This window comes from Malaya genurostris, chromosome 1 (genome assembly GCF_030247185.1).
Source record: "Malaya genurostris strain Urasoe2022 chromosome 1, Malgen_1.1, whole genome shotgun sequence".
Taxonomy (NCBI): Eukaryota; Metazoa; Arthropoda; class Insecta; order Diptera; family Culicidae; genus Malaya; species Malaya genurostris.
The window spans coordinates 41,117,265-41,132,615 of NC_080570.1; the positions used below are offsets into that span (position 1 = coordinate 41,117,265).

A 15,351-nucleotide genomic window follows, 5' to 3' on the forward strand; every position below is an offset into this window, starting at 1 on the left:
TTACATCTGGATTCGATTTCTGGTTCCGGAGTAGCGGGATAAAATATTTAAACAAGTGCATTCATGTTTTTAGAAGATCGATTCCATTCTCGTTCAATTTTTACAAGCTTATGTTCAAATGAAAGGTCTTACTAAAAAACTTATCTTAAACTTATGAAACTTATCTAATTTTATCCGGATGCGACTTCCGGTTTCGGAATTAGAGGTCGATAAGTAAAAAGAATACATAGCCGTATCATTCTTCAATTGAGCAGGTCTGGTTAGTTGATGTCAAAATACATTGATTTTGGGTACACTAGATCTCGTTCCCGGTTCCGAAAGTAGCGGAAAAAGTGATTGTGTACTTCAAACCGGAAATCACTCCAATTTCTCAGAAGCCGCTGGACCGATTTTCACAAACTTGCCAAGTAACCACAACGCGTTATATGCCTATATTAATTCCACCTTATATAAAGAATATACACTCTCTAGAAACGCCATGAAACTCTAAGGGTGAAGCCAGAGAGAAAGCGACAAACGACGCGATGCCAAACTTGACAGATCACACGGAGTCGCGCAGCAGAGCTCCGTCCACTCAAGTTCAGCAGAAAAATGACAAGTATGTCAGAGTGAACTCGATGCGTTGCGAAGCGACTACAGACCGATCGCATCGCACTCACGCTGACATACATGTCATTTTTCTGCTGAACTTGAATGGACGGAGCTCTGCTGCGCGACTCTGTGCGATCTGTCAAGTTTCGCATCGCTTCGCTAAGCGTCGCTTGTCGCTTTCTCTGTGGCTTCACCCTAAGAAATTTCATAATGTAAATATAAAGTGAAACTTGGCAATTATACGACTAATAAAAGATTATCTATGTATAACATGCATTTATAATACTGAAATAAAAAATTTACAATTATTCTTTATCGATTTAATCAATGCATCCCAAATAACCAACAAATACATTGTGGATGCACGCGAGACAGATATAAGGCCACCAAGTCATATGTCTGCTTTATATTTGTTTATAGAATTTATATAGGACTTGATTGTTACATAAGGTGTTATGAAACATCAGAAACTCTATTTAAAAACCTTGAAAAATAATTTGAAATTTACGAAAAAATGCGTGATACGAATTTTAAATAAAATAAACGGTACATATTTTTCCTTTCGTTACAAATGTGCAACATTTTTTCGGATCGAACATTTAACTTTGCACATTTTTACCGACAACTATTATATTGGCTAACAGATTAAATTTCGACTAGCTAGACCCTAATGCATTGATTTAATGTAGCAATTCATTTTCTATGTACTGTTATCGAGATTGTTTGATTGCATTAAAATATAGCATTACATGCTAATGTATAGCATGACAAAAAGCTGTTGTAAGATTATGATGCATTATATTTTGATTGCAAATTTAAAGCACGCCGCATTGAAGCATATTGAATTAATGTGATTCTACATTAACAAGGTTTTATTAAAGTTGTAAATGTGATATAATGCATACGGTTACTTGGGTTAGAATCAAATGAAATGCGTTATAATCCCATAAGTTGATGTAGAAATTTATCCGGATCCGGGTTCCGAAATTACAGGGTGAAGTTTGCATGAAATTGCATCCCGTCATTTAGAGCGATAATGCAAAAAATTAAAAAAAACTTCTAAATTTAGCTTAAAACTGCTTCAATATGTAGTAATGGTTCCCAGTTCTCGGTTCCGGAAGAAGCAGAAATAGTGGTCAAAACGGAACTCTTCTCATTTTCTCAGAGACGACTGAGTCAATTTTCACAAACTGAGACTCAAATGACTCAAATTTTACGGTCTCATGAAATGCTACAGATTTTTTTTTGAATTCAATTCCAAGTAACAATTTTTGTTGCGCTAGCTTATTTGTGACTAGTTTGCAACAAGAAATTATTATCATGTTACCACATGACTCAAAAAGCACAGTTTCTACTAGTGACTAGCAACATATTGGAAATCGGTTAGAAATAAGTTGTCGTTACGTTGCAATGCCATGCTGGAATAACTTATCTTTCCATTAAAGACGTTCATAATGAATGAATCCAGAATGCGTTTCTATCAACAATAAACAAGTAACATAGTATATGAAATTACAAATTTCTTGTTTTACTTATGTTGCATACACGTCTTGCGATTACGCTGCGGTAACCAATTGATAGCTATCGGGATCAGTGCAGAAATTGTATGTTGTAATTTCTATGTTACTGCTATATCAATTCACAGTAACGATTTGCACATACGCTTACGTGTTTACTAATAGCTAAAAGCAAAACTAAGCGATTAAACATATGTTTGAATTAAGTAACGATAACTTATAAATGATTATTCGTTCAGTATGACAAAAAGATGTGGTGATTGGAAACCTATAAATAACTATTTCGTAACTAATTATGTTATGAAGAAACGTTGTCGTCAACTTTTTTTGAAACGGTGTAACATTAAAAAATACATGTTAGAACTCTTGTTGCAACCGATCATTTACGCGACAACGCAAAAAAACGAAGAATTCATCCAAAATTGGAAGAATTTTTCCAAACTCCTTAAAAATTAAAAAAGGTTGTGCTAAGGTATGACCAAATAAACTTTCTTGTTCTTATTCAAAATTTAAAGAATAGGTTTTTGGAGAATCTGTTAGTAAAATATATTTGAAAATGTAAGTTATATGAGATAGGCATCATTACATCACTAGGTGGATTAGGACAGGATTTTTACGACTCGTCAGTGCAAAACAATTTCAATTGAACTGCTAGTGCTTCATAATCTCCATGCCGGAAGATAGATTTGGTTAATTTTGTCGGCATTAAAATTGTTTTTAAATAAGATCGAAGTTCTGAAACCCTTTCTGGGAAGCACTCCCAAACATGGAACTAGATGGCGTAGATCCAAAAGGAAGATTTATCAAAAAAGTTTTTGGTGTTCCAATTGTGGTAAGAATTTTCATTCACTCATGCCACACGTTTTTCACTTGGTACAAGTTTTTCATTCTTCGATATTTCATTCCATTTGCCAGCAAGTGGCTACGAATAGCTTCATATAATATTTTCGTGGGGAGTCAAAATTGGGTTTTTCTGAAAACACCACGAGAATCGGTTTTCCGTCTTTTTCGTATTTTTTCTATCGCTTTTCTTAAGATGTGCGCGATCAGGCAAATCATCGACAGTACCGAACGTTTTTTATATAGATTCATTTGCTTACGAGCTGCTTCATCTTCCCCATGTATTTCGCAGCAACTGCATTAAAAAAAACCTGTTTTAATACACCTAGTGGTGTAATGATGCCTTTCTCATATCAATCATACCATCATATATAATACTGTGATATTCTTCAAAATAATTTTCTTCGATTCCTAAAAAGAATAACCGAAATCGGTTTGTTTGACCGTCTACTGATAAAAATTATTAATTGGAGAAGATTTGAGGTCGATTTAGAAAACTTTTTACAGGTTTCCGCACTTTTCAGTGATGGTATACAATTTTTAACACACTTTACCTTATATTTCCGGATCCGGAAGTCGGACCCAGATGAAATTCAGGAATTACGTATGGGACCACAGGACCTTTCTTTTGAACCTATGAACCATATGAAAATCGGTCGCGCCATCTATGAGAAAAGCTAGAAAACATATTTTCATTTTTTTGCACATTTTACCCCATAACTCCGGAACCGGAAGTCGGATCCAAACAATATTCAGGAATTTTGTATGAGACTACAAGACCTTTCATTTGAACCCAAGTTTGTGAAAATCGGTCGCGCCATCTATGAGAAAAGCTAGAAAACATATTTTCATTTTTTTGCACATTTTACCCCATAACTCCGGAACCGGAAGTCGGATCCAAACAATATTCAGGAATTTTGTATGAGACTACAAGACCTTTCATTTGAACCCAAGTTTGTGAAAATCGGCTCAGCCATCTCTGAGAAAAGTTAGTGCACTTATTTTCACATTTTTAGGCACATTTTACCCCATAATTCCGGAACCGGAAGTCGGATTCAAATAATATTCAGGATTTTTGTATAGGACCACAAGACCTTTCATTTGAATCTAAGTTTGTGAAAATCGGTTCAGCCATCTCCGAGAAAAGTTAGTGCAAAAAAACGTTACATACACACATACGCACACACGCACACACACGCACACACACACACACACACACACACACACACACACACACACACACACACACACATTTTGCGTACTCGACGAACTGAGTCGAATGGTATATGACACTCGGTTCAAAAGTCGGTTTCACAGTGATTGCATAGCCTTTCTATATGAGAAAGGCAAAAAGTGAGTGTAGTCAACTAACGGCCAATTTCTTAAATAAAGTATAAAAGACTGAAGTTTATTTAAAAATTCGGTAGACTGATCTCTGACCAAATTCAAAAAACAAATGAAAACACGCTACGTTCACTATTCTGAAATGCCCGTTTACCGTCGAATAACTCATACTGATCAAAAACCATCCATTTCAGCCGAAGATGCGTGCGCTAGGGATAGCGCAGCCCAACAACCATCACCAGACGGCCGGCAGTTCGAACAGTTCGCCCGGCAGTGGTAAACTGATCGACGGCAGTACCATCGCTTTGCCGAAAACGATCCTCGGCGGCTCCGGTACCGGTCAGTCGAATTATGACGGTGGCAGCCTGGCAACCGGAAGCCTAGGAGGTAATGGCACCGGCTGTAGCAGCGATACCAGTGCCCAAGACACTATTTATCTGTGCAATTTCCGCGTATCCGTTGACGGTGAATGGCTCTGTCTGAAGGAGCTCAACGATCTCGACATTAAGGATGGCCATCCAACCGTGTCCAGTAGGGGCGGCGGACAGCATCGCGGTGGCAATGGCGGCTTCGGTGACGGTGATGGTTCGCTCAATACTTTCGGTGTACTTGAGAATGCGAAGTGCGAGGAGAAGAATATCGAGCGCGATTGGGTTAACTACTACTGTAGGTGCTATTTATAGATTATGATTGTTGTTATTGTTTGGAATGAACCACCTGTTCTGTTGGGTTTTACTTTTAATTTGCGATGTAAGATACCGAAATGGCACAACATGAATTGGTTGAACCAAATCCTCAAAACAGAAGTTGAAAGGTAAACTGCTCGATATTTGCACAGCGCCTTACTTTATGTCATTTGTATTGAAATTATTTTTCTTCGGGTTGTTTTAATTATCCTAAGTAAGAATCAGTTGTTGAAATTGGTTTTGTTTCCGTTCGGTTCATGTAATTTTACCGTTCAGTCGAACAACAGTGAAAGTTTAAACTTTATGAATTTGATTTTAGGAGAATTAAAAAGATAATATGAAAGTAACATTTATTTGTTTACCCATTATTTTTTGTTTAAATTTTGTTAATATTTCATGCGCTGTGAATGCTTGCCGCCTTAAAACAATACAAAATATGACCAACTAAAAAAATATACTTATCACTAACACTAATTCGAACCAAAATACTACCAATCGATAATATCGCGCCTTGTGCTTATTTTCGTATCAACGCAAAACTAGATTACCTCCGTAAGTTAAGTTCCATCTGTTTGGATTCTGTAAATGTAAGCTTCACATTTTGCACCCGCTGCTTAATCATAACACAAACCCTCATGTCAACCATTTCGACCTCGATGATCATCTCATCTGTACCGGGGAAACGTCGGTTTCATCAATCGGCCCGTCTCGTTGCTGAATCCGTTCTACGGCTAAAACTTTCCGTTCTCACAACGTCTTGCGATGGTTGAATCTTGCTCGGCGAAGGATCGATCGTTTTCTTCGGTTTCGCTGCTCCTAAAGCAGTCTCGTTCACCAGTTTATAGCTCGAGCTGGATCGCAGCTGGTGGGACTCGTTGGAAGTTTGAGCTTTGCTGGTGCAATTCATGCAAAGACAACCCCTGCCACAGTGCGATTTTCGCTTCTTGGCGGTATCTTTCGCGATCAACGGTATTCGTTCAGTGTTTTTGTTCGGTTGGAATGGTAAAAAATCATTGTCTTCATCGGAGTCGGAAAATGGCAATTGCTGCTGGCTGTAGCGCCGGGTGTTTGGCTTCGGTAAACTGTCCTGTGGATACGATGGGCGACCGTATCGCCATCCGCATTCTGTCAGGAGAGCGTAATTTTCTGTATCACTGTTTGGGTTTATTATTGTCTCAGGAACTTACCTTTGGTTTTCGATGCGTTCGACTTGGAACGTTTTTTATCGAACAGGATATCTTCGTCCGCAGAATCGTTACATTGTTCAACAATCAACTCTCTTTTATTCCATGATTTACTCCTGATATTTGACCTTTCTTTCTTGATTTTTCGTCTAAACTTCTTTATCAGTACGATAACGATCAACAGCACTAAGGCTATCCCTACCGCGATTGAGCCAACTTTAAGTAGAAACCACCGGTTCTGGTACGCATCTGCACCATTTTCGTCCTCCTTCGTCGAATCAGTGGAACCGAAGAAATTTCCAAAAAATCCTCTGGATTCTCCAAACTCGTCATTTTCTTCATCAACTGACTTCTTTGCAATAACTTTCCCACCGAGATCTGCTATCAAAGTCTGTTTGATGCCGAGTATCGACTCCAGTCCCGGATAGAATGTCTCATCCGTCAGATGTCTCATCACGTTCTCATCGATCCATTTAAGAAACTGATTCGCGAATGACTGACGAGATTGTTGTTTTCGTGGAATGCACTGATCGATAGTTAGATAGTAAAATCTTAGAATGGACAGAGATGACTTCGATCGAGGATCATAAAGCTGACGAGATTTGAACGGTACCCACAAAGAAATAATCGCCAACGACTCATCATCAAGTTCTACTTTCGGTAGTGGTATTTCCGTAGAACTGTCAAATGACAGTTCCGAGCAATTAGAATCGCTTTTGGCATTTCCGTCTTGAAGAATCTTCTGATTCGCATGTTCAGTGCTTAGATTTGTCTGTGACCATCCGTGCCCGTCGGTATCCAGCAAATGTTTGATTTTTCCATAGTAATCCAGTACCGAACGTACCGAATCATAAGTCACGTTACCAGAGTAGAAGCAGTACTTCGCTACTGGCAAAAGATAACCATGCAGGTAGTCTCCAACGGTATCATACCAGACAAAACTGTATCGGTCATCGTCCAATTCGTTCACATCGTCGACTATCTTAGCTACGGAAGTGAAGTACAGCAGGAAACTCCTCACTATGTCGTCGGTCATTGGTTCGAACTGTTTGCTGCGGTATGGCATCAGGTCCTTTGGATAGGAAAAGAGTTCAAGAGAAGTTTTATACTCGTCTAAAATATCATTCTAATCTGTAGTAAAACATCTAAAATTTCATTCTGAAGCTAGGGGTGATAAATACTGTAACTTCGGAAGTCCGCGTAAAAATACCGCATAACTTCGGAAATCCGCATGACTTCAGGAATCCGCGTAATTACGGAAATCCGTGTAAGAAACCGCATAACTTCGGGAACTCGCGTACAAAAAACCGCTTAAGTACGGCAATTCGTGTAAAAACCGCTTATTTTTGGAAATCGACGTAGGATAAAAACCGCGCAACTTCGGAAATTCGTGTAAAAGAATCGCTTAAGCTCAGAAATTTGCGTAGGAAAAATTTGCGTGACAACGGTAGTCCGCGTGAAAAAACACATAACTTCGGAAATCCGCGTAAAAATACTGCGTAACCTCGAAAATCCGCGTAAAAAAATCGCTGAAGTTCAGAAATCGGCGTAGACAAAAAAATCCGTAGTTTCAACGTAGAAAAAAACCACGTAGCTTCGGAAATCCGTGAGAATAACCATTTATGTTAGGAAATCTTCGTAGAAAAAAAACATGGGAAATCTTCGTAAGAAAACCGCGGAACTTTGGAAAACCGAAAAATAAAAAACGCGTAACTTCGGAAAGCTGCATAAAAAACAGTGTAACTTGGAAAATTCGCGTAATAATATCGCATAACTTCGGAAATCCGTGTAACTACGAAAATCCGCGTATACAAAAAAAAAACGCAGAACTTCGAAAATCCGCATGAAAACCGCGTAACTTCGGAAATTCACGTGAAAAATCGCATGATTTCTCCGCGAAAAAACGTTCAACTACGTAAATCCGTGTAAGAAACTTCGAAAAAAATCGCCTAGGTACGGAAATTCGTGCAAAAAGCCACTTTAATTCGAAAATCTGTGTTAAAAAAAAATAAACGCGTGACTAGTTCGCATGAGAAAAACCACATAACTTCGGAAATACGCATAACTTAGGAAACTCGCGTAAAAATACTGCGTAACTTCGAAAATCAGTGTAGAAAACCGCTTAAGTTCAGAAACCGGCATTGGAAAAAAATTCCGGTGTTACAGAAATTCGCGAATAAATATAACCATGCAACTTCGGAAATTCGCGTAAAAAACCGCTTGAGCTCGGAAATCAGCTTAGAAAAAAACCGCGTAGCTTCGGAAATCCGCGTAAAACCCGCATAACTTCGGAAATCCGCGTAAAAACTGCTTAAGTTTGGAAATCTTCGTAGTTTATCTACTCGGTAAGGAAACCGCGGAACTTTGAAAATCCGCATGAAAACCGCGTAACTTCGGAAATTCACGTGAAAAAATCGCATGATTTCGGGAATCCGCGAAAAAACGTTCAACTGCGTAAATCCGTGTAAGAAACCGCAAAACTTCGAAAAAAATCGGGAAAAATTCGCCTAGGTACGGAAATTCGTGCGAAAAGCCACTTTAGTTCGGAAATCTGTGTTAAAAAAAATAAACGCGTGACAAGTCCGCATGAGAAAAACCACATAACTTCGGAAATACGCATAACTTAGGAAACTCGCGTAAAAATACTGCATAACTTCGAAAATCCGTGTAGAAAACCGCTTTAGTTCAGAAATCGGCATAGAAAAAAATCCGGTGTTACAGAAATTCGCGAAGAAATATAACCATGCAACTTCGGAAATTCGCGTAAAAAACCGTTTGAGTTCGGAAATCAGCGTAGAAAAATAAACTAAACTTCGGAAATTCGCGTAAAAAAACCAAATAGTTTCAGAAATCCGCGTAAAACAGGATCACAGTGTTTGTTTCTCGGAAATCCGAAATTTGATCGATAAATCAATAGTTTAGCTTCAATAATTATTACCCTGACGTTACCTGAAAGTTTTGCCTCGTGTCCGCTATCGCCAGATCTTCCGCATTGCACCACTTTCCTCCAGGACGATACTGCCGGTGAAGTGCCGTTCCATACGATCCCTTGTTCCGATCTTCGCGCAGTGAAATGTTACTTTCAACCATCTGTTCATCACACACCAGCACTCTAAGCAGCAAAAAAACTGTACACAAATAGAAATAAATTCGCGAACCAGATTGAACCCGAGTATTAGTGAGTGCTACTAGCATTCTTCCGTATTATTTATCCATTCAATGTTTGTTGTTCTGAACCGGTAAATTGCGATGCAACGCGTGCAAATGTCAACGCACTAGTATTGTTGTGCGCTTCGCAGGCGCCTACTACTCCGAATCGATGTGCACCTCGTAATGCTGAACGGGTTTCATATTTTTGTTTATAGCCCGCGACCCGGCTTCGATCGAACGCAGTAACTTGGTGAACATTTGCAAACTGGTGGTGAAGGAACTGCTGGAACAATCGATTCGCTTCGGACGGATGTTGGACTCCGATCATCTACCGTTACAGCACTTCTTCATCGTACTGGAGCACGTGCTGCGGCATGGATTGCGACCCAAGAAAGGACTACTGGGACCCAAGAAGGAACTATGGGACATACTGCAGAGTGTCGAAAGGTACTGCGTGGAAGCACAAGATATAACGTCCAGTGTGCGGGATCTTCCGACTGTGAAGACCCACATGGGGCGGGCTAGGGCCTGGTTGCGATTAGCTCTGATGCAGAAAAAACTGGCTGATTATATGCAAGTTTTGATCGAACGTAGAGAAGATACGTTGTCGGAATATTATGAGCCCCATGCGCTGATGATGAGTGACGAGGTATTTATATTTTTCAGTGGATAAAACATCGTTCATTAACTAAGAGTTTCCTTCCAGGTTATCATTATCATCGGCATTCTGGTAGGACTCAATGTAATCGACTGTAATCTGTGTGTCAAAGAGGAAGATTTGGACTCACAGCAAGGTGTGATAGATTTTTCTCTGTACCTCAGATCTAGTTCTCGAAACAGTCCGGACGAGGAAAATAACGGTACGGTACATGCTATCGAAGGTGATTCGAGTGGAACGATGACCGCAGTACTGGATCAAAAGAACTACATTGAGGAACTGAATCGACATCTGAAGTAGGCACTTGCTACTTCTATTTCAGAGGAAGATACCTACATAATATTTGTTTCATTACAGTGCAACGGTTGCAAATCTACAAGCCAAGGTCGAATCCATCACAACAACGAACGCACTGATGAAAGAAGACCTGGCCATAGCGAGGAATAGTTTATTGGCTCTGCAAGCGGAAAATGCTGCATTGAGACGTGCTTCACAGCATGGTCAACCGTTGGAAGATAAAAATAACGTTCTGGATAAGTTTGATCCAGAAATGGCCGAAGCGCTTGCCGAAGAACGAAAGAAACGTCAGGAAATTGAAAAGGAATTACAGTTACAAGTAAGAATCTTGAACGTAGTCTACCACTAGGCAACTAAGCACGTCGTTTTTTGTTTATTCCGCAGATATCACTAAAGGCTGAAACGGAAATGGCAATGAAGCTTCTGGAAAAAGACATACACGAAAAGCAAGACACAATCGTCTCTCTGAGACGTCAGCTGGAAGATATAAAATCCATCAATTTGGACATGTACCGGAAGCTTCAGGTAATATAATCACTTCTTGTTCGGTACTTATATTTTTGTTTTATAGTTTCAATATTTAATTTAACTGAAACACTGTAACTTTACTAGCCTTAATCGAGCTTCCTTGAAATTAATATAATAACTACTAGGAATGCGAATCCGAACTAACCCAGAAAGGCGAGATGGTAACCCGACTTCAAGCGAAGGCATGTCAAATCGGTAAAATCTTGGCGAATCTCGAGAAGAAAGGCGACCCTATGACCGACTCCCAAATCAGCACAATCTCGTCGCTTACCGGCAGTAGTAGTCTTTCGCCGCCAAACAGTGCCGGTCCGAGTGGACCACCTAGCAAACGGGCGCATCTCAAAATTGGCACAATTCCTCCCTTCAATGCAAACAAAGTGCGCAAATCGCCATCGGCTGGGGTGTCGGCGGTTACGACGAGCGCGCCGGAACCGACTCCGACACCAGCAGACAAAAGTTCTGCGGCTACGGAGGAACCCAAGACTGTTGCAACCGCCGCGATTCTTCCGGAGAATTCCAGTTCGGTTGATCAACCGCCGCCGGAAGTCGGCAAGGCTTCTTCGGTTCAAAATCCAGACGAGGCTGAATAAAATTCAATGCTTGACAATTAGGCTCATGTTTCCAATAAATTGCTTGTTATAGATGTTAGGTGAAGGGCTTTGCGAATGTTAACCCAAGGATACTCAAAAAAATAGTTTTTCAAATAAAAAAGCAGAATCAAATATAAAAACTTTAATTAAATATAAAAATTACTACTCTTAACAGGAATGCGAAGCATCATTGAAGCACAAAACTGAGCTAATTTCGCGTATGGAAACACAGCGAGAGTCGATGGCCACCGCTATTGCTCAGATGGAGAAAAAGTACGGCAAATATAATTAACTCTATATATTTTTAATCTAGTAGAAAGTACCTATAAGCTTAATTTGCTTCGCAAACCCAACAGTTGACAGGTTGGATTTGGTTGACATTGAAAAATAGCAATTGATATAACAAAGTGATTGCATTGATCTTAGATTGTTACCATCAATTTCACCTATGTTTAATTATTTATTAATCAACATATATCTCACCTGAGGCTACGAAACTTTGAACGCCGATCAAATGCGAACTCGGCTAGAATCTAGTCGACCTTTCTCTATGTGCTGCTACGAATATACAAAACAGTATCATAATTTCATGTATTTATTGCGATCTTATATCAATTCCAAATAAAGAAACATTATGCTATTTAGTACTCTGTTTGTCTGAAAGGCAACATTCGAAAGAAATTGATTATCCATTGAACATGACTTTCAATTCGTTCCTCTGATATTTGATATATGCTTTTTGTTTTCCGTAATCTCGTCTTGAAAAGTCATGCTATCTATTTGAATCCATAAGTAAGAATGAGCTATAAGTTTAGAAATATTCATTGATTACATGACCATGGAACATATAGGGAATGAACATATAACAACATCATCTGCCTCTTCAAATTCTATCTGTATTTCAAAAGCATACTACTAATTTGTTTTACGTTTTGTCTTCGACTGATCAGTGCACTAACAGTTTATGTTCAACTGCAATTACCACCTCGCGGTACAACATGTGAATAAATGATTTTTTACAAAATCACATGTATTGCACCTAAGAGCAACGCACACGAAAACAAATTTACGACTTTAACCGAAAATATACAGCAGTTATTCAGGGGTTTTGGCACCAAATATATCTGCTAATGCGCTGATAAGTCAAAGACCGTAACACAAACGAAAATAGTCACGTGCGCTTGACACAAACCGGTACCCATGACCCTTAAATGCATACTATTGAGAACCAAAACCCCTAAATGCTTATTAATGAGTTAGAACCCTATTACTAACGCATTGGTAATTGCTGTCTCGAAAGTAATGTGGTTTCTTTTGAGAAATTCCATTGTCTCCGGTTGTAGATGTCTCTTCGTTCAATTTCCTTGAATATTTTCCGGCAGACAGCACGTTGTCGATAATATTGACATGTGACCAGATGCTTTTCGCGAGTAACCAGCGATATTTTCCGTCCTAAACGAAGACCCCGTTAGAAGGAATAGGTGTTTGAAGCTCTTAAAAGTGCAACGTTGCTTAGAAACAACATACTGGAAACGAGTCACTTTCCGTATTCAGGCTTTTTATGGAAAGTTAAATCGAAATAGAAAAGATGGGCGGATAATGTTAGAGACATAAGCGGGTTGTTGTGAATACACATGAAATCGATACTCCGCTGGTTCGTTTGTTTCAAATTTTGACAAAATGAAATATCGCAAGCAGTTCTTTGCGATTTTACTAAAATAATGTGAATAAAATCAACGTGAACATTTCAAATTAGCCTAAAAACCAATGACATGGTCTATTTGGCAGTGGCGTCTCGTCCTCATGTGCACCTCATGCACTGCACAACCGGTCGAATTGAAGGAATGAACTGCGTCCCATCCAAATTCAATTATTTTTTTGGAATCTTTATTTATTCGACGAAAGCAGGTTGGATTGCACCGAAATTGCGTGTATTTACACGCATCTCATATACATCAGACATAAAATTTCAAGTATCTGTTGTCGCTGTGTTAGTGTCTTTGCTGTGCACATGAGTTACTGCACAGATTAAAGAAGAGAACGAATTTCTCAGCTCTGAGATTTGTATGTTTAATAAAAAAATCCATCCGAAAGTATATCGTTATCTCATTGTATTGAAAAACACAAGCGAATCTCCATTCCTCAATCTTTAATTTTCACTTACAAATAACTGTTACATCTGTCACATAAGCAGTGCACAACTAGTCAATTTTGTCACGAGACGCCACTGCTATTTGGCACGCTCGCTTCTGTTAGGAATTCATCAATTCTCACGTTAACTTCCAAACTATTTGTGCAGAATGACATCCAAACTGTTCGATTTGCTAGCAGTACTAGATAGTTAACAAACATTCGAATAGCAATGAAGAAATAATTGAAAGAGAAAGTAAACAAAGTCTTTGGCTTTTGGGCCCATTCGAAATGTTAACGTCGAATTTTTCGGTGCCGCATCCGCATTCAAGGAAAATCTTCCAACTATCCTTTTCGCTAGTGTCTGATAAACGTAAGGCAATAAAACTGCCCGGACGCAGGACACAATGCGAAATGAATTAACTCTAACAGGACGAAACATATCTCTTCAAATATTCGCGTCATTTCGCGTTTTCAGTCCACAAGGCGAATTCAAAACTAGAATAAATATAATTTCTTTATTGATTATTCTGTTTTAGATAAGCTCATTTCAATGGAAAAAAAAAAACAAATTAAAAATCCTTGGTATCGATTTTTGATCCTTTAAAGGGTTGAGTTATCGAATTTCTTCAATGTTAAACAAGTTCGAGTGGATTTTTTTGGATGCGTAGCTTATTCCTGCTGAATATTGATAGAAACAATTACCGCTTCAGTTTTGCAATGACAAAGTGGAAACATAGATCCAAAAAGTCAAATGAATAAAAATACGCTCAGCAGAAAAACCGAATTGAGCTGTGCACAAAGCAAATCAGTGAATTTATGTTGAATAGATTTGAACCTAGTTTTATATATATTTTTTAATTTGGAGATACTCAACTCTGAATGCCAATCAGTGTAGTTAACCAAGTCCTAATACACCTTAATAAGCGCGAAGAAAATCAAACCATATTCCAATGCCTGTTTTTTTAACCTTTCGTAAGACATAATCCTGCTCGCCGGAAATATTGGTATTGCCCTGCTGTACCAAATAACTTATACTGAATCTGACATTGGAGTCTTTTTTGGCGACTAGTTGATTGTTTCGGTACGTATAATGGACGTTTTGTTTAAATTTATTGTAAATCTGTTTTTTTATAAGTTATAAAAATAGAAAAATTTAAATATATTTATGTTTCAAGTATTGTCAAGTATTTTAGACGGTTTTTTGTTTTGGTCCCGCACCGACATTTCATTTTCGAGACGCAATAATAATTTTATTTTCCATATAATGGAACGCACTCCTTAATAACTGAATTCAGGCCCGTGTGCAAGAGGGTGGTGTTTGAGGAGTTTTAATATATCCCCTCCCCCCCTTGAGATTTTTTCAACATTAAGTACCATGAACAACAGAATACTTATTAACTAAAAGTGCGAATAGCTTGACAATTCATACTTCGTTCTCAGAATTTGTTTTACAGTGTCAATATTGTAGATAACGCACTTTTCTTTCAAATTTTTGCGCCTACCTCACCTTGTGAATGGCGTATAAACAGTAAGATCCCAATTTAACTTTACATCAATATTTAACGAGGGACAGACTAGATAAAATGTATTGGTAGAGCAAAAATGAAAATTTGCTTAAAAGTTACCTAAGAAAAAGGAGTCAAACTCACCACCTTATTCAATCCGGGAAAATTGTTCTGCCAATTGATTTATTCCGGACGTGAAGAAACACAACTCAGAATGTATCCCAATCAAACAGAACTTCGTTTAAGTTCAGACTTATACTGCTTCCATCAATCTGAAATCGTAGACAGCGATTCAAGAAAGCATTACTATCGTCACGTGATTGGTCAG

The 15,351-nt window shown here is 38.6% G+C and overlaps 2 protein-coding genes across 6 annotated transcripts in view; one reads left to right on the forward strand and one right to left on the reverse strand.

Moving 5' to 3' along the window:
• LOC131437857 (protein RUFY3) overlaps positions 1-15,351 on the forward strand; it is a 48,249-nt gene that overhangs the window by 24,830 nt on the left and 8,068 nt on the right. For 2 of the 5 annotated variants that reach the window (XM_058607510.1, XM_058607516.1), the window contains 5 exons: positions 9,528-9,961; positions 10,019-10,266; positions 10,328-10,586; positions 10,652-10,792; positions 11,561-11,658. In XM_058607510.1, coding sequence (XP_058463493.1) covers positions 9,528-9,961; positions 10,019-10,266; positions 10,328-10,586; positions 10,652-10,792; positions 11,561-11,658 — 1,180 coding nt within the window. Of the gene's footprint in view, positions 1-4,486; positions 4,959-9,527; positions 9,962-10,018; positions 10,267-10,327; positions 10,587-10,651; positions 10,793-10,920; positions 12,030-15,351 lie in introns of those variants that run through there. The other 3 variants (XM_058607493.1, XM_058607484.1, XM_058607501.1) reach the window with 3 other exon arrangements.
• Positions 5,498-9,521, reverse strand: LOC131437881 (uncharacterized). The gene is made up of 3 exons (XM_058607529.1): positions 9,112-9,521; positions 6,166-7,234; positions 5,498-6,103 (listed from the first exon to the last, which is right to left on the reverse strand). The coding sequence occupies exons 1-3, from the start codon at positions 9,355-9,357 to the stop codon at positions 5,673-5,675; spliced, it is 1,746 nt and encodes a 581-aa protein (XP_058463512.1). The 5' UTR covers positions 9,358-9,521; the 3' UTR covers positions 5,498-5,672.